General features: G+C 39.7%; 1 protein-coding gene across 23 annotated transcripts in view; it reads right to left on the reverse strand.

Annotated features, from left to right (window-relative positions):
• ADGRL2 (adhesion G protein-coupled receptor L2) overlaps positions 1 to 24317 on the reverse strand; it is a 395294-nt gene that overhangs the window by 70960 nt on the left and 300017 nt on the right. For all 23 annotated transcript variants that reach the window (XM_052800823.1, XM_052800822.1, XM_052800835.1 and 20 more), the window contains one exon: positions 758 to 971. In XM_052800823.1, the coding sequence (XP_052656783.1) occupies positions 758 to 971 (214 nt within the window). The remainder of the gene's footprint in view (positions 1 to 757; positions 972 to 24317) is intronic.

A 24317-nucleotide genomic window follows, 5' to 3' on the forward strand; every position in this document is an offset into this window, starting at 1 on the left:
CCTAGGAAAAATACACTGAGAGGAAAACTTCCCACCAATCCTGAACTTATTCAGGCTTGTAGTTTAAGCCAGTAACAACACCAGTGACTGATTCATGCTGACATTTCCACAACTGTCCGTACTAGGTGACTGCTGCCAGTATGCAGCTTGTAGCACAGGTAATTCTGTGAATCTTAGTTCTGATGTGCCTTTTGTACTGAAACCACTTTCACTGGCTCTTCTGACTGATTGTCTTCTCTGATTGACAATCACTGTCACTAAGACATAATGTAACTTGTGCTTATATGCTTCTGTACACACATGTATGACATATAATCATCCTGGCATTTAATCATTCCGGCATTTTCCATTAGATGCATTTTACAGGCGGGAACAACAGCAGTGATTTACTGCATTCATAGGAAATGTGTAACTTTGCCAGGGAATGTAGAAGTTACTGAAAAATGCACCTGCCATTTGGACACATTTTGAGTGCTGTTTGACAAGGAAACAGGGAATCTCCAAATAAGTGAATTGTTCCATTCTCCTTGCAGTTTTCTTCCTGCTTTTTAACTTTTGCTCATGGGATTCTAAAAAAAAGCCTCTCTAATTGCAACTGGTAGTTTTTATTTCCTTCTAATGTTACTAGATAGAAATAATAGTACCTCAACAGCAAACTGTCAACTACAACTCAGCATCTGCTACAGTGTACAGCTTTCACTGTATTAATTCAGGCATTTTTCCTCTTTAGTCCTCAAAATGATGCATATATTTTTACCTTTGTGTCATAATTTTGTAGGCGTCTGGAAGGAAGCATTCTGTGTTCTCCATCTGGAAAGGGTCAGCATCACAAATCTTGTCATCTGTCCGTCCATAGTTAGCACTTTCTATCATAATAACATCGCTTCCTGGACACCGGAGGTCAATGGAGTACCCTTCGCAGGAGAGCTCCCTCCTAACCAAACCAAACGGTAGCGCTGCTCGGCTGAAACCTAAAAAAAAGGAAAAAAAAACAAAGGGAGGGATTGAGCCTAAAGGATACATTGCATTGGACTATTCTTTTTCTGTCACACAGGCACTAACTCTCATCAGTGTGCTAAAGGAAGTACAGCTTTAAACAGTGTGACCTGGTACCATGTTAAGTGAAGCATCTTTCATGAAACTGTCACATCCCTACACCACTGCTGCTGTGTCCTTAATCTGGGAAAGGAGGAAATTCCTCTTCACTTCTTCTAACCCTTGCCAGGGCAGACAGTGGTGCCTGTCTGCATGGCTACATTGCACGTTCCTGTTCCCACCTCTTTTTCCTCTGTTTCTCCCCTCTTTGGCACAGTCAGACAGGCTGTGTCTGAAAGTGGGAAGGAGCAGAGCAGGCAGGATTTGCAAATGCAGAAGTGAATTTAAAAAAAATAAATGAATAAACCAACAAAAAAACCAAAGCCATATTTCCAACTTCATTAGTCTTTCTTAATTTTTATCTTCCTTTCTCCGGGAAGAGTTGGTTTCTTTTGCTTAGCTATTTTATGTCCCCAGCACGGGCATGTTTGTGCCTCTAGATCTAATACGCATGCCTGATACTTTACCTCGTTCAACTTCAGTGGTCCTTACTGTGCCTTTTACATAAATTAAACCACAGATAGGTTAAGATTTTGAACAAATATATAAACGATCAGTACCGCAAACTGTAGATGTGTACTGTATAAAATCTCCCTGTCCCTCCCCAAAATTATATATGTTTCACAGAATTCTCATTTTTAACATGTTTTTCTGCATGAGAATTCCTAAAAATAGGTAACTTCTCTAATGAAGCAGTATGAAACACTTTAGAAACAAAACAATGGTTCAGATATTCATCCAGATGTTGCCTTTTACAGACACTTCTTTATGCAAAAAATACATCGCATCAGAAAAACATATGTGTATACTACACTTCCTTGCACACAGCTACTAGTAGATTATTCTTAAACAGTATTTCTGTTTCTTACAAAATGTGTGCATTACTGCCTTCTGGAAGACAAGTTGGGTAACATGGTAGTGTTAAATACCTTTTTCTTTAAAATAGTAAATCCTTTCTGAATTTTCAGCAGAATTACAGATATTTCCTATTTTTAAAAAAAGTCATCCTAATACAGTAGCACAAGGCCATTAATATTTCAGTGCAGGCTGCTGGAGACAAGTTGTGACAGCAAAGAAAAACAGCTAGTAAGTATGGAAAGTTGGAGCTCTATGCTGTTTGGAAGGGAAAGAAACTTTTCTTAAAAAGTCTGATGCATTTAAAGAGGCAAGGAAGTAAGGATCTAAAAAGATCAAGAACCACTTGAGATAACCCCTTGATAGTAAATTTTCATACGAACCAGAGGCTGTCACTTTTTCTACTGAATTAATGATCTGTGGATTAAACCTCCTACTGTATGAAGATGATTATCTGTTAGGACTGCAAAAAGAGCTGTTGATAACGATCATGCCGGTGTCGGACGTGGCTCCCTGGCAGCCAGAGCCCACCTTCTGTCCCTCCTCTACCTGCACACCCCTGCCTTCCCCTGTGCACCAGCACCAGCTTTTGTCCAACCTGTGTAGTAAACTGATGCAAGGAGCTGGTCTGACTCTAACCTCCCTCTGCTGCAGAAGCAGCGATGAGGTCTCAGAGGACCAGGCCTTTGGCTGGGCAGGAATTGACCCCGGCACAAGGGGAAGGGGAAAGCCAGAGGGCAGCAACTGGGTCTGCCTTTACTTTACATTTTGCGGAACCATATCCTACATGAAACCAGCACCGTTACTCTGCCAATATGTTTCAGTATTTCTTAACAAGGGAAGAAGCCATATTGCTGTGGAAAGCACCACAGTTCCATCTCATATTCACTCCTGGCCGTCGGTTTGGCTGCACATACCATGCGCAATAGCGAACGCTATTATTAGAGGCTTGCTGAAGTATCATGAGCTGAAAGCTGGAAAGAGCTAAAACACGAATCCATCACATTAACACCCTACGTGTTCCTCCCATGCAGCAAATTAATACAACGAAGACAGAAGCTGTTCACGGCTCAGTGAGGGCGTGAAACGGGCAGAGAGGGGTACGTGCAAAGTCCCCACCACACATGCATACAGCAGCCCCTTTGATTAATTACCATCACGACAGCCACGGTGGGACCAAATATAATGTTGCTAGTGACTGCCGTTCCTACATCCTACCACTCCTGTCAAATTTAATGCTGTCCACATAAACCTTATCCCTCCAGCTGGTGGCAATGGAGCCCGTATCTCCTGCACTCCGAAGGGCTTCCTCCGGCACGCAGCACTGCCATGGCCTGGCCAGGGGAGTCCAGCCACCCCCCCCCCCCAAACTTTGGGGTTTTGATCAGCAGGGAGGGGAAGAGCACCTTCGGCTGTCTGAAGGGGATTTGGGGAGAAGGGCAGGCAGGGAGAGGCAGCACAGCCGGTACGTGTACGTACAGCCGCGTACAGTACAGGCGCCGAGGTGTCGGTGGCTACGCATGCAGCGTGTGTGCAGCAGCAGGTCAGATGTATGGATCGTTATGGGGCCAGGGCTGACAAACCCACACCGAGCTACCCGTGACAAGCACTGAACCCTTACGGCAGATCCTGCAGCACAGCCTCCACTTCTGCTAGGAAATACCTTGAATTCAAATACAAGACCCCCGCAGTTTGTTACAGAGATCAGCCGCCTGCAAATCTTACTTCATCATCTATGGCAACTGCTATAAGTACTATGAATGTGTTTTAACCTGCAATTTTTCCCCCTGCAGGCATCCATGAGAAGTTCTGTATTAGGACAAACATTAAAAATACTAGAGCAAGGTTAGATCACTTCACAGGCAACAGAGGACACACCTGAGATCGTAACGTAGGTGTTACATTGCAAAAGCAGCAAGCAATAAAGCAAAACAATGCAGCATGCATTCGGTGGGGAGACTGCTCTAAGGAATCTCTATGGTGCAGAAAGAATTTTAACTAACTAAAATAAATAAATTTAGAGTCCACCAACAAAGCTGCTGTGATCTTTATGCTGAAGCTTTATTTGTAATCTTTTCCTATCAACAAAGAAAAAAATAAGCGTATCAACAAGCAAAGTGTAATTCAATCCATCTTGCAACCCTGACATTCGAAGAAAGAACTAGTGGGAGGCCCTGTGAGCAAAAAATCAATATTGCAGCTTTGTGCCGTGCAAATGTGAATACTGCCAAATAGCAGTGCTTAGGGTAAAATGAACTGTTTTGCTCCATTTTCTCCTCTCTGAACAAATGATTTTGAAACGACAGCTTTTTTTGGAGCTATAAAACGTCAAGCAGTAACTCCCTGCGCTTTAGGCAAGTGATTGGAATAAATACCTCTTGGCAACAGGTGCAATGACTTAGGACTGAAATTCATTTACATTCAGGAGATAACTCCCGATAAACAGATGCACTGCCACAGGATAGAAGTTTGAACGACCGGCATCTGAATGCCACTGCCTCCTTCCGCATCATTCCAGGGCTTTTTAGACCTAACTATGTGGCTCTGTCAATACTGCCATCACCAGTAACTTTGTATCTCCAATGCAATTCCTCATGAATATTTTCAATACTGTATTTTCTAACCAACCTGTGTTCAACCTGCTGCTTACCTTACTGTACCTTGCATAAACCTATTTTGTTTGGCTGTCCTCCTGCAGTTGAAATCAACATTCCTTGTCTTCCTGCTAACTGCTTCAAGGCAAACTGTGCCATGGATGACACTGCTCCTGCTGTCTGCCGCCCAAGAATGCAAAGTGCTTCCTGATTGCAAAAACCTTTCTGGTGCCCGGGCTGGGACTTCCAGCACAACCTAAACATTAACTCAAGTAAGCGTCTATTACCAAATGCAACATATGCTGTCTCTGAATCATTCGCGTTTGTATATATTCATCAGTGTTGTGTGGGGGGTGGTTTTTTTCAGAAATGGAGGATTAATACCTAATGAGAGAGAGTGGTTTCTGTCCTGCTGACCATTTTGATTATAGAAAAGCTTCCTGGCAAACATATGTTTCCTGCACGTTTTATCTGCTCACAAATTAGTTGAGTACAGGCTCTTTATTGAAAGAAGAAAACAAACTGCTTTTGCGAAATCACATTTCTGAGAAAAAAAGGTAGAGTGGATTTTTAGTGGTAATATACATTCTTTAATGCTTTATTGATCAATCCATGTAGAAAAACACACAGGGAAGAAAATCTAAATGCAACATCACAAAGAAAGATCTTTCCTCTTATACTTTAGTCTATGAAATGAAAAAAAACAAGACCTATGAAAGAAATGTAACTCAGAACCATGTTTCAGAAATATATTAAATTCACATTTGGCTTGAAATTGTTTTATGTAAGTTTGCAATGCCTTATTTACCATTCTACTGTCTCGGTTCCTTCATAGGAATGATTTGTCTTTAGAAAGATAACCTAAATTTGTCAAAGTGCAAAGAAAAGTTAATAATTCACAGCATCCTGCCCACTAGCATACCATCTTTTTGAGCTGTCAATAATAAGAGAGTGTGCTAAATTTGGCAGATAAAAGCAAAAAGGCACCACCACATTTGAATGTTCACCCCATACAGAGGAAAAATAGTGGAATGTAAACAGGCTAACACCAGTAATCCTCAACATCAGAGGCAAGGAACCTTTGATTAAAACTTAAAGCACAGAGAAAGTCAACATGGAAACATAAAATTATTTCAAAAAATGCAGATACTGGAAGAACTGAGAATCCAAAACAAATCTTCACAGAAATAAATATATATGTCTCTGCAAGCAAGGAAATATTGCTTCTTGTGTTATTTGGCTCTAACAGAAAGGTCTTTTGAAAAGAGCGCATCTTTTCAAACAGAATGTTTACAGTTGTCTCTTTCACAATCTCTTTTATTTTACCAAATCATGCAACATGATGATTCAAGTTCTACACAAGACGAAGTGATGCATCTTGGGCAGCAATTCAGTAATATATGTTCAACAAATGCAAAGCCCGACGAAAACTGCTGAGAATCCTCTCCCTCTCCGAGAAGAGCGTACGTGTGTGCACGGAGGGTGCACAGAGACAGCTGAACGTACTTCGCCATCTGAAAATCATGCAAATGCTCAACACGGGCTCTGCAAAGCTTTTGTAACTCTGCAGAAAAGCCTCAGCATCCTGCAGTTTCTAAAGAATCCCACGAACTCTGTCAAGGGAGACTTTTCTCCCTGTTTCTCAGCACTGTATGTATTTCACACAGACAAGCATGTTATTTTGTTAAACAGCTGTTAAATTATCCAATCCTGGTCAACAGATCACTACCAACTACTACAAAGATAGAGGCAATTTAAATGACAACTGCGTTTTCTAATTCTATCTTTGAAGGAAAAAAGTCATTCTGGCAAGCATGTCTATTAAAAGATTACATTGACACAGTAAGAGCTTCTGATACTGCACAGAGGTCTGGAGTTCACAGCACTCAGCTCTTCTTTCAGGGAAACCCAGCAGCCAGCGCACATCCAGCCCGCACTGCAGCCCGGCAGACAAAACCCCACTGTTCACTTGGGGTAAAATTAGGCAGGAAGCGATCATTTAAAAAAATGTTCTCCTACAGCTGTATTTTTTGCCATTTTAAGTTTATGCTCATTATTTTCATTTAAGATGCTGGAAGTAGGGGACATCTAGGGAAAAGGGATTATTTAGTGAAGGAAATCTATTTTCTAGTAAGGGACATCTTCCTCATTTTTTGTAACTCATTCATAAAAATGGAATTAATTCAAAACAAGGTACATGAAAGCATGTTCATTATTTGAACTTTAACGAAGAGTCCCAAAGGCCTAAGGAACAGACTTGACCATTTAAACTACACTGAAGCAAGGCAACTATTTCATTGAATAAATTAGCTGTGAGGGGTGATTTTTTAACACTGGTTTTTAGAATTCTGTTTCTCAGATATACCATTTCATATTTTAATTACTTGGCTGAAGTCTGGAAGCCTGTCTCTTACAAAATAGAAATATGAATTGCTATCGCTAGAAGTTTTTAGAAATATTAAGTAACTACTGATGGCTTTTTATAAATTCTTTTACATGTTATTAGATTGTGATTTAGTCTTTAAAAAATTTAAAATTTTAAAAATCTTTGTCAAATTTTAATGTTTTTCAAGATTCAGTTTGAGCAGCAGAATTACAACTCTAAGTAATTTTCTGTAATTATATACTTAATATTCAGTGTACATAAATATAAAGCACGGTATGTCTGATTAATGAAATTGAGGACAGAAGCCTGAGTTACGCCCTCTGACTCACACCAGGACGGGTCCTGCCTTCCAGGTTTACTGAAACTTATTACAATTTTCCTTTTACGTTTTCCAGCCTCCATGCAATTTGCAAAAATATCCCTGTGAGGCTCTCTTCAGAAAAAAAAAGAGTCAGGGCTTACCTGCTTTCTGCACCTTGTTGAATGATTCAGCAAAACCTAAAGTGAGCAGCAGCATCTCAGCCTTTTAATGTAACAGCGTCAATCCTTCCTCTGTACGGCTGGCAAGGATCTCATTTAAATTCTCCTAAACAGCTCTCACCCCTCATTCAGAAGGGTGAGAAGATGTCTCTCCAAGGTAGCAGAATTAAGGAGTTTTTTGGATTGTGTTTTTGTTGGGGTTTGCGCTTTTTTTTTTTTTTTTTAATTGCAGGAGAGAAGAGTGCTACATTGACAGACCTGTAGACCGAAGTCCTTCAATCATCCAAACCAAGAACAGCCCAGACAGCAGCCATGCACGCATCCCCACATTTGTCCGTCATGTCTCAACCCTGTTTTGAAGGAATCGCCAGTATGGGAAAAGAGATAGTTTGGTCTTCATGCCCATTTAATCCTTCACCTCCCTGCTGAGGCTGCCGCAAGAGTACTAATTAATACTAAACTGTGAAAACGGGCTTCTGCACTTTGAATCCAGCCACACTGAAACTGGATAGAAACCACTAATTCCTTTAATGAAAGTCGCCAACCCAGAGCATGGTTCCTGGCAGCATTTTAGCAATGCCTACATATGGCAGATGGAAACCACGTGATCTAAACATGAAAGTCTAAATATCTAGTGTAAAAATACGCGTGTTGTTCAGTTCTCACTTAGAACCAAATTTTATTCTCACATGCATGCACCTTTCCCATTCCTTTCAGTGGGAGCTGTATGCATGAGAGCAAAACTTTGCCCTCTTGATCTAAAATTATCCCAGTTTGAAACAGTATTCATGTGTCAATGATATTTCTTTTCTTCTGCCAGCCAGATGTCTGTTCTCAGGCTGCAAGAATCTCCTTCCTTTTTTCCTTCACATCATACACTCTTGATCCTCTGCCAGCTCGCAAAAAGCACTCTACCCTTTTCTTTCTTGCCGTTTAAATACATTGCATCTTCAAAATTTCTCAAGGCAAATAAGTCCCATGGTCTCTGTAAATCCCCCTCCTGGAGATTATCTCCAGTTTACCAACTGTGAACTCTCTGAGCACACCACCTGTCAGGAAGGAGAAGCTTCTGAATCAGAAACAACCTCCAAAACACGGAGGTAAGACACACAAAGGCTGATCTGTCAGAAATGTTGTGTCAACAGGATTTCCCGTTGAATTATTTCCTCTGCACAGGATACTGGTGGCAGGATAAAAATAAATATTCTTTTATTTTCTATAAAAATGTATTTTGACAACAATTTATATTTCCAGTTATCTCTATCATTTTTGATTGGAAACCATGCATTGAGAAGGAGCAGAGGAAGAGGAAGAAAGGGGAATTTCCATCAGCAGTATTCAGAGTGAACAGCTGTCAAAAGAAATATGCTTTTATTCCCATCTCTAAGAAACCCAAAGCCTTGTCACCTCAGAGGTTGATAGAAACCATGCAGAGATGTACCATTTCCTTGGGAATATGTGAATTGGTGAAAGTTAAATCATTCCAGCGGGTGACATGTTGGGTGCCAATAATAACCCTTGCTGTGTACATCGCCTTCTTAAACTGGTTATACCCTAAGCTGTGTAGGAAAGCAAAACATTTAATCTCACTAAAATGTAGAAACTGGACCCTGATAATTCTGGCTCATTTCAAAGAAAATGTTATTCTACAAGTGCCAGAGTTTAAAATGCCAAATACAGGCCTAGTGCTAAAAAAGTATCACAAATTTAATCAAAAATATTCTATGATTGCTACCACATGGTAATATTTGAGATCACAGTTGTAAAATTAAAAAGGGGGCATTTTCTTGTTTACAAACAGCATTATATATACATTAGAAATGGCATCAAAAAACAATGTAAGAGTTCATATACTCTCTTTTGTTTCAATAAAATGATGGAATGGAGTCAATTGTCACAGTATAATTTACAGTGGAAAATTATGTGGTTAATTTTAATGACAGCAAGCCACTTAAAGAGTGCTTATGAGTATGCAAATAGGACAGCAATCCCTCTTCTCATTCAGTATAGCTTCTGAAACATTTCTGAGGACTCGGGAGTAGGAAGAAGAACCCTTGGAAACATAGAAGCTCAAGATCCCGCAGATGAAACTGCTAGACCAAAATACACAGTCATATCTTTTGAAAACAAGGAGAAGAGCAATGTGATGAATGTACTTTAAGGTAAATGTGCCGTCACTTCAAATATTCCCACAAATAGATACAAGACGAGAGTAGCTAGCAATCTTGGAAAATGCCTGTCAGAGTGAAAGGCTTTCTTCCTGACCTTACCGTCTATGAAATATTTGTGGATTTCTAAAAGACTATTATAGAGAGGAGAGGGATATATGATACATAGTTTTTACAACATACTTAAGGTTCTGGCACGTTCCAGGAATCATGGAATAGTCCTACACAGATACTTGAGAGCATCCTCTGAACGGTAAGTTGCTTGAAGAAAGGAAAACTATTTAATTATTTATCAATAAATAGGTAATTTTAAAAGTCCTAAGGAATATATGCAGTTCTAACATGCTCCCTGGGCAGCAGAGAGTAAGAGTGGCAACAGAGGTACCATTCCCAGAATAAATAAAGGAAATACGCACCTCTGCTACCCTGTCAAACTGCTGTTAATCACCTATAAAGGAATTGCATATCCATATGCCTCACTGCAAACACGAAAGACGAAGGAGATAAGGTGACAGGACAGCTAAATTCCACCTGGACTCAAATTCAGGGCTTCTGAATTTGGATTCTCATTTCTAATCCTGCAGTTTGTGTCCCCCTCCCATGTCTCACAATGTGGATGCAAGAATGCTCTCAGCTTTTAGAGAACCAGCTAATGAGTGCGCAAATGAAATAAATGAAAAATCAGGATCCCTGTAATCTCTCTCTGAGTACTAAGACAGAAAGTAAACAATTTTCCATAATTATGTGATAAGAGTTCCATAATTAATGCTATTTACATCAGAAAGTAAAAAAAGGTATGAGTACACACTGTAACACAACACAGAAAGGAAAACTTTGCATTTCCTAATTACTTCTATTTAGAAGCAAGCATCTAATAGCTGAAAGACTGTGCTTCCAAAGTTGTTCACTGATCTTAATACAACCAATAATAAAGGAAAGGACTCGGAAAGCTCCACACCAGACCAGAGAAAAAAATCATCGCTAGGTGCTCAAGTAAAAGCTCAATAACCAGCAAGACAGAGGTACTGCACCATTACTACAGAAGTGGAAAGTAATTTCCTCAGTAATTAATGTTTTTTGCATATTGTGCATAGGTCGCAGTTTCCTTTTAAAAAAATCCTTCCCTACATGTCTAAAGCAAGTTAGACTTCAGGAGGAAGCAGCTGTGAAGTATAAAAGATCTGATTGCTCCACTTTTTTCCACACCACCTAAAACGACACTTTCCTAGCGAAAGCGCCGTGTTCTCCCAATACATTATTTAGGTGTACAAACAGGCGGACAGCCTCTGCAAGTCAGAGGGGACGGCTCCTGATCTAACAGCCGGGTCGGGACGGAACACCGGGGCTGCCCAGGACCTGCGGGTCCCGTGGGGCTGCCGCCTCCTCACCGTCCCCGAGCAGCAAAGCCAGCCTTGCCCGGCAGACTGCCAGCCTCTGCTCGCACCCACGGGGTCCCTCCACTCGTTGATCCATTTAGAGTGTTGTTTCTTCTACAGCGGCGAGTCGTATTAATCAAGATAATTTCCAGAGCTAGCTCAGAGCGTGATCAAAGCAGCCGTTACGGCAACGTAATTGAGGAGGGAGTTGTTAATCTGCCAGGGATGCCAAGGAGGGAAGGAGAAGGTTAGGGGTGTCCAAAGGAGGCAGGAATGAGCAGGTGTTAGGGTAACTATTTAAATTAGGCATCCTGACATAATCATTTATAACAGAGGCTTTAGACTCCCTGGAAGGCACTGAAGCTGGATATCCTATCTATTCTACTCAGTAGGCAAGCTGCATTTCTTTTGGTACAAACAGCTATTTCAGTAAGTCTGCACTACCGCAAAGCAAGCTGCATTTAATGAAACTATTCTCTGCAATTTACGCAACCCCACAGTACTACTGCAGTGCCTTTTCCGTCTCTGCCACTGCTGAATTTGAAGTCCAGATCCTTACCGGGTTTCGGCAATGTATGGGCCATGTTATCTTTAAACATACAACAAAGACAATGTTTGAACTCCAAAACCAAAAAGAACCCCATTTTTCATGACAGTTTTCACATAGACAAGCCTCTAGAAGATTACAAGGGTACTTTATGAATCAAATGCAAAAAACAGAAATAGCATTATCTCCCACTGAAATGCTGTCATCTCTGAAGGATGTGTTGAGATCCAACATTACACAACTCTTCATAGTAGTAATTTTGAAGTATTTTATCTACTTGAAAATAACAGGGAATTTTAGGTAAGCAGAATCTTAATTACTCCAATTAAGTTCTCATCCTGCAACACTAATATCACTGGGAGCTTTGTCATTAACCTCAATGAGTGCAGGATAGATTCCTTAGAATTTAACCTGGACACTCAATATTCTTGTTCTAATGAAAAATGCATTAATAAGCTTCATTAGACTACTCCATTTTAAAGAAGCATCTTCAGCAGTCAGTTTCCCTCAACAGCCTAATGGGGCACTGGTGCATTAGTGAGCTAGGACTTGACACAAGAGTGTTTAGGTCACTTAAGTCTTTTTACTGACTCAATGAGCTTCACGTTCAGCCCACTAAGGGAAGAGCAACACCTATTGACTCACTTCAGGAACTCCCTGCTGTAAAGATGACAAAATGTGTGTAAACTTCTGAAATTAAAACTGGGGTGGTACAGCTGAAAGACTATACGTAGTGAAATAAATACAATTAAAACTAAAATTCCTTCCTATAATTAAAAAATAACACAAATTTTCTACATCATCTGCATGGAGGATCCTCAACCCATTTGAATCACTACCTTTTTTCGAGTCATCTACTGGGACACATTATAAGAAAACTAGTGATCTTCTGTGACCTTCATTTTATTTTATTAAATGCAGCAGACACCTCATGCTGAATACAAAATAAAAAATATGCAACCCAGGAAAGTACTTTAAGAAAAAACGCCCTTTGGAGGACCCAGTTTCAGTCTTGATATATAATGTCACAGATTTGCCAATGACATTTGAATAAAAATCTCTATTATATATATTATTGTGTTCAAAATTCTATTCAGAATTACTAAATTTAGCACAGGCCCTGTAGATAATGATTCAGTCAATGCTTTATAAATGTGGGAAATACGTATTTGAAATACATGCGAAGTTAGAGCAGACCAACTACACTTCCCATCTTTAGCCACATTTCAGGAGAGGATTTCTGTTTCAAATAGCTATCCAACTGGTAGTAGTAAAAAACATCCCAAGTATCAAAATACAGTCTTTGTTTATACAACAGTGGCTGATGTACTGCTAATAAAGCCTTCAAGGAGAAAATAATGTGACTTGCCCAAGCAAGGGAAACTGGCACTTGCATATACTATTTTATCCTTCTCATAGCTCTAAGGACAATTGAGAAGTATCACTTGTTGCAGTCCCTCGCCTTTGAAAAACTGGGGGGGGGGGGGTGGACGGGGAGGTGGTGAGTGCAGATGTCTGTTATCCCTGCTAGTAAGCGCAGATTAACAAGTCTTCGCCCAACATAATATCCACTGAATTTCAGTTAACTGCTGTCTGAGCAACCTGCCTAAAATTCCAAAGGCTAAACGCCGAGCCTAATTTGTAGCTGGTTTAGAGCCACATCAGTTTGGGATAGGTGTAGCTGCTCGTAACAATAGTGTAGGGGTATTCAAATTTGGAAGGGAGGGGACTTATGGAAATGCCTCTCCCTAATTAAATCAGAGAATGAGAGTTTGAAGTGGTAAATAATAAATCACAAAGAATCCTCAATCTGGTTGTCAAGGAAACCAGTATGCCTCTGCCATAATTGCTGTGAGCCCAATCTTGCCCTTTTTGACATCAAGCCTTATCATGCATTCTGGTCAGAGACTGAGAAAGTAGCTTTTCTATTCCTCTCAGGCAGCCCTGTAACTCGCAGGGAGCCTGCCTGAGCAGGGCCGCACCGCCGCGGCGCTCAGCGCCGTCCGCCTCCTGTCTGCGGACGGTAATTAACTAGGGAGCTCCGGTATACTGCCGTCAACTCTCAAGATTAGAAATGGGACCGACCGGCTGGATCGTGGCATTGGAAGGTCTCAGCAGCTGTGCTTATTAGAAAGGCATTCCTAATTTACTGTTGCCGACATCCTGAGCCTGGTTATCTCGGCCTGTCACAAGTCGCAGGAACTTGTAGTTCCCCCGTGCTCCCACTCCCCTGAGCCCGTCCTCCTGGAAGCAGGAACCGGCCATTCGTTTTACTCGTGGACGTGTAAGATGCTTAGGAAAGAGGTGAACAGGGAAAGGGAAGTACAAGACAAAATAAATGCTTTCAAAAGCACAACAAAACAGATTAAAAATTGACTCCATGCCAAGTCATTCAGTTTGCTGACTGCATCATTGTCTTTTTCCTCTGCGATGATAATTACCTTTTATAAACATATCCAAACTTGTTTTTTCCTTCTGTTTTTGGTGTAATCACACATCACCACTGGACACACACCAAACTTTGAGCATAAGCAATTCCCAGTACTTAAACACCAGGAAAGCCAAAAAGGGGAAAAAGCTATATTAGTGTCTCTATCTCATCCTTCAAGAAATCCTGAAGCAGGTTTTAGAGGAAGTATCTTCAAAGTAAGGAAACAGGAGGAACAACAGGCAAGTACATTATGTTCCCAGCTGATTTTAAGCAAAAGAAAAACCAGAGAGACAGGGAAGGATTGTAGGAAGGAAAAAAATTTAAAATCTCCCTTTAGGAGCTAGAGATAAAAAGTCTACCAGAAAGGTTTCTAAAGGAAAAATTGCAACTGACTCTTGTTTGAAACGCTGCAACTAGTTGTGTCCTTGCTATTTTACCAATGGATAAATCTTCTTTTAATTCCCAATCTCATTCCAAGCAACCACCACCAAAACCCATTTCTTTAACATATTTTTATAAATTTAATGTTAGCAAAATGTGTTAAAAGTAACATGATTGATAAACTATGGTGATTTTAATCCTTTGCTCTATGCCATTCCAATGATCTTTGCTTCTTTCAGTACTTAAAGAATGCAAAGGCTTCAGCTCAGGATCCAAGTTCCAGTGAAACACTCTGGATACCCACTATATAATTCCCGAACTTCATCGTGACATCACATTCGGGTAAATGTCATTTACAAATTTATTTTTATCCATTACTCAAAGGGGTATAACATGTTAAAAGCACTTTCTTCTGTCTGTTCAGCTACTACTCAAAAGAAAGCTATTTATTTAGTTTTATTGACTCTAGCAACTGTTGTATTTTTTTTTTTTGATTGGTAGATAAACCAAGCATCTCAAGAAAACATATGGTGCGACACAGTTTTTCTGCTGTAATATTCAACTATTCCAACATAAACTAAGGACGTTGGTAAAAACCTTTGTTCAACAGATCTGTAGACACGCAATGCATAAAAAGGAGTAAATGCTTGTTCCAGAGCAGGCTCAGTCAAAACAAAACAAACCCAACCCAAATCCCATTCGTATTCCTCTTCCCAGGAAGCATGAGGTAGGTGATTGGTAGCTGAGAGAGCTCAGGCAAATTCATCTTTGACCTTTGTTCCAAAACAGTTCATAGGATCAGAGCATCATGAGATAATTCTGGCTGAAATGGACTCCTGCCTCTCCCTATTCACTCAAAATGTTCTTTAATCCAAATACCTTTTCCAGCTACAAAACCTAAATCACATATAGGAAGAATTATTCCTACATAATTTAAAAACTGAAGCCCCTGTAGTTGTCATCCCAGTTAAAAAGGTACAATTAAGGATTAATTACAGCCAATTACAATAATGCATATTAATATCTGTATCACTGTATATGTCTCTAAAACTCAATCACCCTAAGAAAAAAAATGAAAAAGACAAATAAAGGTTTCCATTAGAAAAGATAACACAAAAGCAAATGAATGTGCCATTTGGGTATAAACATGTTCATTTGGAAAACACGCATGTAGCATCCATCAGAAGAAAAAAGGCCTTTAGCTGATTTACAGATAATTTACTATGGCACACTCTTACCACTATTTTATTCTTATTTGAAAAATTAGTCTGGATTCCTGAGCACAATGACAGCAACCAGTTTATTTTTATGTCTTTTGCTAAATTTCAGTGATGTTGAACCTTTAGGGCTAAACATCTCTGTGACAATCTATTTCTGTCATCCAAGAGTTTCACATTCTTTGAGATTCAAAGAACGGTGTCACTGGCTTTCCCAGTGACACAACATGCTGGAGAAGAAGTTCAATATTACCCAGACCCTGCTCCGTCATAATCCACTGTGAAAAAAATACCTCAGCCTCTTCTGTTGGTAGGAAGCCATAACAACCTGATATTTCTCCTCTGAACAATTTTCCAGGTGGTCAATTTGATTTGTCAATTCTTTAGAATTTTTATGTCCTCTGTTTGAGCAGTCTCTATCCATCATCTTTCGTCTTCACCTTTTTGCTTAGACTCCTGCAATTTTGAACAAAAGCCTTCAAACTTCTTATCCTCTACAACATTAATCCCTGGCCTTCAATAAACTTTGCTATTAGGCGGGGAGTTTTTGCAAGGCGTTACTGGTTCCTTATCTGAAACCAACTTGTTACTCATACGGTATGAACCGAAATGGAGGCAGTTTGTCCCACAGCGGTGGAAGGCAAGGGCATCCCGTCTCTTTATGTCTGTGCTAACCTGCATGGCACAGCAGCAGGCATGCTGTCTCCCTTGCTGCTGCAAACTTCAACTTGCTTTCTATACTTTCAAACTGGCCAACAGCTGGGCTGCAGGGTAGTGCCGAACTGACCATTGACTGTTGCCTGATGTTGGTTTATTAGGTCAGGCACGGTACCACTACACTGTAGGTAAGCAGTTTCTGAACAGTTCTGAGCTCAAATGCAATTTTAATAGGTCCCTGTACGGTATCATGCAGAAATATCCACAACTCTCTCCTGCAGTAGTTATGAGAAATGGTTATTAATTTTAATTGGCCTAAGCTAGCTTTTAGGGAAATTACATCTTCAGGCTTCATCACCTATCTGAATAGCCTCTTTTTGCAGTTACCATTGCCATTCATCTACTAAGAAATACAGGCAATGCGTTCTGTATTTCCTCACAGATTACCAGCTATATTAAGCAAAGATGACTGGAAGCAAAACAGAAACAAAAATTTAAAGGCACTTTGAAACAAACTGGCTGTGATGCTCATTTATAGGCAACTTATCCATAGGCCTCTTTCTGGGACAGTGGGACGAGACTGAAAACAAACTCCAAAAAAGCAAACCACAGCATTCCCCTTTGTGAAAATTACACAAACTTTATGTTGAGGAACAAGCTCTGGGTGCAGGACAATGCTCCAGTCGCTCTTTTCTTTCCCAACTCTCCTTCCAGATCCCTGATGGAATTAGATGTAGTTCACAATCCCTCATTCAAAACAAAAATGAAAATTGTCTTGGTATCAGATTGAACATAAAAACATCCTAGCTGCATGGGACTGATAATTTTAAAGGTTACCACTGCTAATGATTTTGAAAGACAAAACATTTCCCATTGTCATGACAATTTTACAGACTTAGAAATCAGAAACGCTTCCATTTTTACAGTTCAATTTTAAGCATCTCCTCTTAGTCTTTGGACACTAACCTTGTAACAGCCATAGGTGATGGCGTATCACAAGAAGAAATGAGGGTTATCTCACACAGGTAGCTAGTGAGAAGCTTTACAAGGGCTTTCCCATCACCTTTCTTCACCTGCATAGCAATAAACCAGCCAGTGGGACAGACAGAGGAGCTAAATTTGTTCAAGTCTTGCTCAGTAGGGTTGCTGGAAGTAGGACATCGTAGAACATCATAGTGGAGGCAGTTTTACCACAAAAAATAAATTTGGCACTAATATGAAATACCTGACAGTTTGGAATCTAAAACTTAATCAATTCTGAAGATCTGTGCCTTATGAAAAGCAACCACTAAGACACCAGCAGAATAATTCAATGAACTGGAATCTGTGGCTTCAATTTTTTTCTGAAAATACCACATTTTCTCTTAGGCTTGCAAATGGTTTGAACAAGTGCCCTTTGCAAGGAGTAATTTAGTAAACAAAAAAATATTACCTTGTGAATTAAAACTACTTTAAATAGAATCTATTGTGACCACTATTCATATTAACATGGCAAGCTCTTACAGAACGCCTTTTCAAGGAAAGAAATATATTCCTTGTGTGTTCAAGTATAGAGCCATAAACCATATGAGACCCTATTTATTTCAAATTTCCCATGATGCCATTTACTCCAGCTTTTAACCTTTTATGTGACATTGAGCTATTTTACAATCATAAAATAGTAGAAAAAACGACCTGTTAATTTGAAAGGGACACATTACAACATCTCTCCCCGGCACTATAATATTTTAATTTCTTTTTTCAAGGCAAACCAGTTGGAAAGTGACCATCTGCTAGTCTGTTAGCACTATTCAAGCAAAGTAATGCACAAAATGTCCTCCTTTCCCAGCAAGAATAGGATCATTAACTGAAAGGAATTTAGGATATTGTCAAGTGAGTTTAACAGATTGATTCACAACAAAATAAAATCTCCTTTTCTTTAATTACTGTTAAATATACTGACTATAAGGTGATGATACAAAACTGCTGCACATTGTGTGACACCTAAAGCAGTACCAGAAGGCTGAACCTTTCAAAGAAATAAATTAGTATTATCAAATTTCCTATGCAAATAGTGTTCTTCTATTTTGAGTGTTAAGCTAAATGCAAGCATGCTTTTACAAGTACAGTTCTATTTCTCACTTCAATATACACAATGTGCTTTGGACACTGGGTAAGTTTTCAATATCACTTAAGGTTTTGAATATTTCAAAACAGTTGATAACGGCAGTGAAAGAGGAAACTCGACGAGCTCTCCAAGCAGATAAATATAGAACTTTTTGGATGAGTAGAGCTCAATGGAGCCGCAATCTTGGCTGGCACCTGTACATGATACTATAACACATACAGCTAGAACTGCAAGTTTGTGAGAATAAATTAAATTAAATTCACATTCATGTTAGCACTTTAAAAGATGTTGTCAGTACAACTTTGTATGCATGCAAGCCACTGCACTTTTGAAAGTTTTGCCCTAAATGTTTAGAATTCAAGCACGCTGTCTCTAAAGGTTAGGAGATACACTGGCCATATCTTAATCGGCCTTTAACCACATTATTCATATCTGTACCTTCTCAACATGCCTAACTCAACTGCAAATTAGGCTGAAAATGAAGTAACTGCACTTCAAATTGTTAAATTCTAAGCGAGTTTATCGTATCCTGAATTGTGAAATATAGCAGATGTCAAATGCCATTACCAAAATGGATTCCACAGTTGCCTTAAATCTGCAGTGTATTTTACTGCATTTTTCTCTTCTTCCTCTTCCTAGTCTCCCTCTCCCTATCAAAAAATAATCACGCAATACAGGAATTTACACTGGTAGTAAAATAGTTGCTAAATATAAAAGACTTTCTCAGCTGTTTTTTGGAACAAATAGATCTTTTTGACCAGTTATTAATGATGCAGTAGTCATATTCATTTGCCCAATAAATCCGTAAATCTTACCGCTTTCCTTATTTTTATTTATAAATTTCATAATGGCAGTAAGGCACTTTAAACTGTGTATTTCTCAGGGAATACTGCACTTCAGGGACTGTTAAAGTCACTCTGCCTTCAGCCTTTATCACCCTACGTGAGGTACAATAAACACTGAGAAATGTGCTGCCTATTGTGTGCCTTGTTATAAAGTTCACGTCCAGCAATTCTCCTGTCCTTTCTGTTTGAATTTCCTTTCTTTCCAAGCCTTTCTCGGGCATGTTCTCAGCAAGTCTAACTGATTCGTAATGATTTTGGATAACAAACTGGTGTGGAGTGGTACAGGTTCAAGTTATGCAACAGCCTCATTCATACGGGTAAAAACTCACCTGCTGTGTACTCCATTAAGTCATGATTAGGGAGTACTGCTCACTCATATGCTGGATTCTGGCCCTTTTTGCCTAAGAACTTCCACTATTCCATAAGAAATTTCCTGTGCTCTTTACTGGTGATGAGTTTTCCCAATAACTACACATTACCAGGCTTCAACTAAGTGGAGCAGACCTTGCTCATGAGGTTTCTCGGGATTCAGGGTACACTTTTAATAGAAATTTAAGGAAAGTTGTATGTCATTTATGTAACTTCTTTACCAAAGGGTCAGATAATTCGGTGCTATTTCGCAAGGTGCAGAGAAAAGTTCTAGTCAAGCAGTAAACTACAAGAGCTATGCAGAAGATGGAGTGATACTCGAAACGTGCTTGGATGCCATGTAGGAATTCAAAAGCGACATTACCTACAATTGCCTTAGTTCTTGGACTGGCTAAATCAGACAAGAGGGGAAGGCCAGATGACATTACAAACTTTTCTTGCTGTGAAGATGTCATTGTTAATTCTCTGTGTAGCTCTAATTCTCATACAAAAAGCCAGGCACACACATAAACATGTATCTATTTGCTGTTAAGCTAATTTTGTTAAAAAAACATCAATAGTTGATCAGCTGAAAAATGTGTGCAATGTTGAAAGGCTTTTGAAAACATACATGTCTGACTTGACCTTATGACCATTTTCTCCTTCAGGCAAACCAATATTATAACCAGAACAACACGAGAGGATGAACATTGTTGGGGAGTTGCTCACTGTGCCTGTCATACCCCGTTAATGCAACTTTGATTTGCCTTTGTTCTGACAGTAGCAAACAGCTGCTTGTAAATGAGCCACAGTCCCTGGGCTGCCTCCCATTATTCCACACTTTTGTTTGACAAGGTCACTTGCTGTGGGGATTTTGGGGAGAAAGAGTGTGCAGCCTATAGAATTAGAGTTAAACCACAGGCAACCCAGCTTGAATGCTCTTATTATATTTTTTTTCCATAGCACCAGCACAGCAAGAATAACAAAGAGAAAATCTTTTGCTCTGTGAGCAAGTCAAACTTTTCTTTTTCCCAGTGTTGATTTCATAATCCCAAAACTATCTTATAAAAAGCAAGTCATGTTTCCATAAATCCCTTTTCATTTAAATCTTAACAGAACTTATATGAAAGACGTATTTAATTACAGAACAGGATTAACAAAAACAGATTAATATTGTTTTGTTCAGCCGCTGCTACAATTCATCAGGAGACAATACCCAGCTATAGCTAACAGCAATTCCGACAAACGCTGCAAAAGCACGAAGAAACAATCTGAAAGATTTATGCCAGTTTCCACAGGAAATTGATTTATTTTTGATAGGAACCAAGACAGACAAGTGTTCCAGAAAGAAAAGCATCTCATAAGCAAATGACTGCTATGATAGCTGCCCATTTAAGGACAAGCAGACATTTCTTTGACTTGGAAGTTTTATAGTGTTTAATTAAACTGTAAAATCAGTTTACAAAGATGTTAGGATAGCATCTGGTGCTATCAAAGCACCCCCAAACCTTCACCTTCCATTTTGACCTATGATCTTAAAGACAGTGAAAGCTGTCATTTAGGATAGCCTGTTTCTTTGTGACAACTGTTGCTTTTGAAGCCACGCATAAACAAGGAATAGGTGGCAAATATTCAAAGGGATGGCTGATACTATGGGAGGAGACAGCCAGTGGCAGTCTGCAACCACAGATGAATCACAGCAGAGTGCTTTCAAAAATTACAAGTGAAGAAAGAAGAGGTGCTAACTTTAAAAGTGTCTTTCAGGCTCTTCAAGGAGGGTCATTGAAAACAATGAATGAAAATCAGTCCAAAAACCTCCCCTAGCAGCCAGCTGAGCTATTCCAAAGGGACAGTCACGATATTGTTCAGATTTTTATCTCATCGGCCCAAAAAAGTGACTGAGCTCTTCCTGCTTTTAATCGGTTGCTTCCTAGTTTTTTTGTTAGGCCACTGGAAGAAATAATCTCTTCATCACAAAGGCCTCCGCATCCACATTAGAAGAAAAACTTACAGACATTTCTGTAATCTTTGATTTAATTTCTGAGTCTCCTGGTGTTCTCAACAGAAAAGCACAGACGACCATTAGACAAGTTTACACATCTTCCCTGGACAGACTGAAAACTCTGACTGAGCTTGGAAGGTTACATTTATGACCACAGGACAGGGGCAGGCAGCCTTCCACTCTCTTCCCTCTTTCAGCTAATTCAGTTTAAATCTCGCTCTCCACCACAAAGTCTTCAACAGTCACCTACCTACGTGCAGGTAGGAGAAGTCTTCCCAAGTTTCAGCTGCAAGTAGTTTTCCTTGTCAAATGCCGGTCACAAAATACACAGTTAGTGACATACCTGAAATATTCTAACTGAATTACACTTGAATTATCCACTGCTAACAGTAGTCATCAACAACAACAAAGTCTAATGATAATTCATGATGACAACATTCACTTTCCAATAAAGCACACTGAAAACATTCTGGTAGTTGACTGCCAGAGTGCAGGACAGGAGGTTGTTAGCCTCATTTGTATTCAAAGGCAGGCAAATCACTAAAACTCATTTACATCCTTCCATCTTTCTTAGTGCATGTCAACAGCAGGTGGTCTGTCGATACTACCTTTGAAATAAGTAGGTGGTTTAAATTGCCTTCAAATTTCAGTAAAAACCCTGAATTATAGAACAGACCTTGAGTCTTAACTTTCCTGTTTTCTTTGTGTGGGCTGTAATAGAACATGAATAAGTACGGCACTTACTTTGTTCATATCTTAATCTACATTAAAACGTTAAGTTTTACACATAAACCTAGGCACTTTAATCTTGAATGTTAGCAAAGACAGTCACAGACACAACCAGCTCAGCAAAGCCAGTTACAGAAGTTTATTTGCAAAGGTTTGAGTAAAATCCACAATAGATGATGGAAGACTTCTATAGATGATTTTTTTAAAAGCACACATTTTTAGGATAAGCAGATGAAGACTCACTCTTGAATCCTTCCATGCATGTGTTTAAGTTTCCCTGCTGCTAGCCCACTGGAAACTACCACTCTGAATAGATTACATTCACTACACACTTCTAGGGACATATGTCTCCTATTTTTCTTTGTGGCACTGTGACTATTCCTAACAGCCAGTTTAAAAACACAAATGTCTGTTGTCAATCAGGACCAATTTCTGATGAAGTGAGAAGAAACACTGCCTGAGACAAGAATCAAGGACATCTTCATGCCCAGAAGAATACACAGCCAGCAGTAAGCAACATCACAAATGTGTTTATACAAAACCAGAATAGATTAAAGTAACTAAACCCAGCATTTGGTTGCTTTTCCTCTGTGATGTTTGCTTTCACATTTTGACAACTCCCTCAGAATTTCTGTGAAATTCAGTGTCCGTCAAAATTAATACTTTGATGTCTGGCTTCAAACTTCTATAAAGAATGGTGCCTTTTGAAAGCAAATACAGAGGTCAGTAATAACTCCCCAGACTGTGCAGATTATGCTAAATTAGCTCCCACATTTTGGAGAGCGGGTGGAGAAAGCGTAACACACTGTCCCAGTATCCCTGAAAGATGAAGCTGGGGTCAGTCCTCACAAACCCGTTACAACCTGCAAGGGTTTGTTTACTACCCTGTCTGGCCTCAGCTGAGCATTAGTAAAAACTGACATGCACGATTCGCATTTAAAGATTTGAGTAAGGTTTGGTTGTTAATGAATACACATATTTGTTTATACAAAGGGGATTTTTCCATGTCAAGAGGTCAGGATGCTGAAGGTGCCCCCTGTGCTGCTAAGCATAAGGGAGCATGTACTTCACAACGAGTTAAAGATTGTTTAAAGACCAGGACAGCCATTAAGCTGTATTTACTGTCTAGACAGGAATAGCTCCACCTAACCATTCCCAAAGGTTGTTAGCATTTCTAAAAATTAAGCAGCAGCAGGAAAAGGTTAAGATCAACTTACTAATTAAGCTACACTCACAGAAATGTGGAGAGGGGAAGGGAATGTAAATTTGAATGGCATCCCCCCAGTCTGAGTACCAATCCTCAAATATGGGTCATCTTCCACTAAGGGAAACCTTAGGACTGAGCATCTGTGTGCAAGGTTGATGCCCATTCACAGGGCTGCACAAAAACCCCATCAGCTTGAGACAGATAAAAGAAACCCTTTGGAGTTTATCCAAATTACTGGTAGACACAAAAAGTGTTTTAGTTTTATTTCCATACTGTAAATCTGTGGTCTGCTGGTAAGTACATTCTCTGGTCTTTTTTAGCTTTTGGTGTTAAAAGGTGAATTCAAGATAACTGCCGAACAATGAGGCATGTTCCATGCTTAAGTTATGATGTTAATTGTATGATAAAAGCAGAGATTTAGGTCACTTCCACCGTGCTTAGCAAATTCCCAAAGGCACTTGACAGGAAAACAGAACTTCTCCACCAAGCTCCATTGGCAGCAACGGAGATAAAAGGGATCCCTTCTGGTGACAAGCATTACTCAGAAATTCCTTAGCAAGCTGTGAGACAGGATTGTCTGAGAGCTTCCCTCACGCTCCCAGGACAGGAGTTCTTCTGCTCTACAGGTTCAGGTAGGTGGAAACCTTGAGTAAAGCTAGGAGAGGTCTTTGGTTTCCATTGCCACACAGTGCTCCTATGTATGATATGCAATATCATTTGTGCTTGTTTACACACTGGAGATGAGAAGAGTCTGTTGATGCAATAATAATTAAACGCTAAGCCAAGGAGTAATTGCATGAGCAAAGAACAAGCGGCATGCAGAGCCACTGCCATCCACACCTCTGGAAACAGAACGGATAAATGTAAATCAAACTCTTTAGAATCACTTAAA

The sequence above is a fragment of the Harpia harpyja genome, chromosome 11 (assembly GCF_026419915.1).
Source record: "Harpia harpyja isolate bHarHar1 chromosome 11, bHarHar1 primary haplotype, whole genome shotgun sequence".
Lineage (NCBI taxonomy): Eukaryota > Metazoa > Chordata > Aves > Accipitriformes > Accipitridae > Harpia > Harpia harpyja.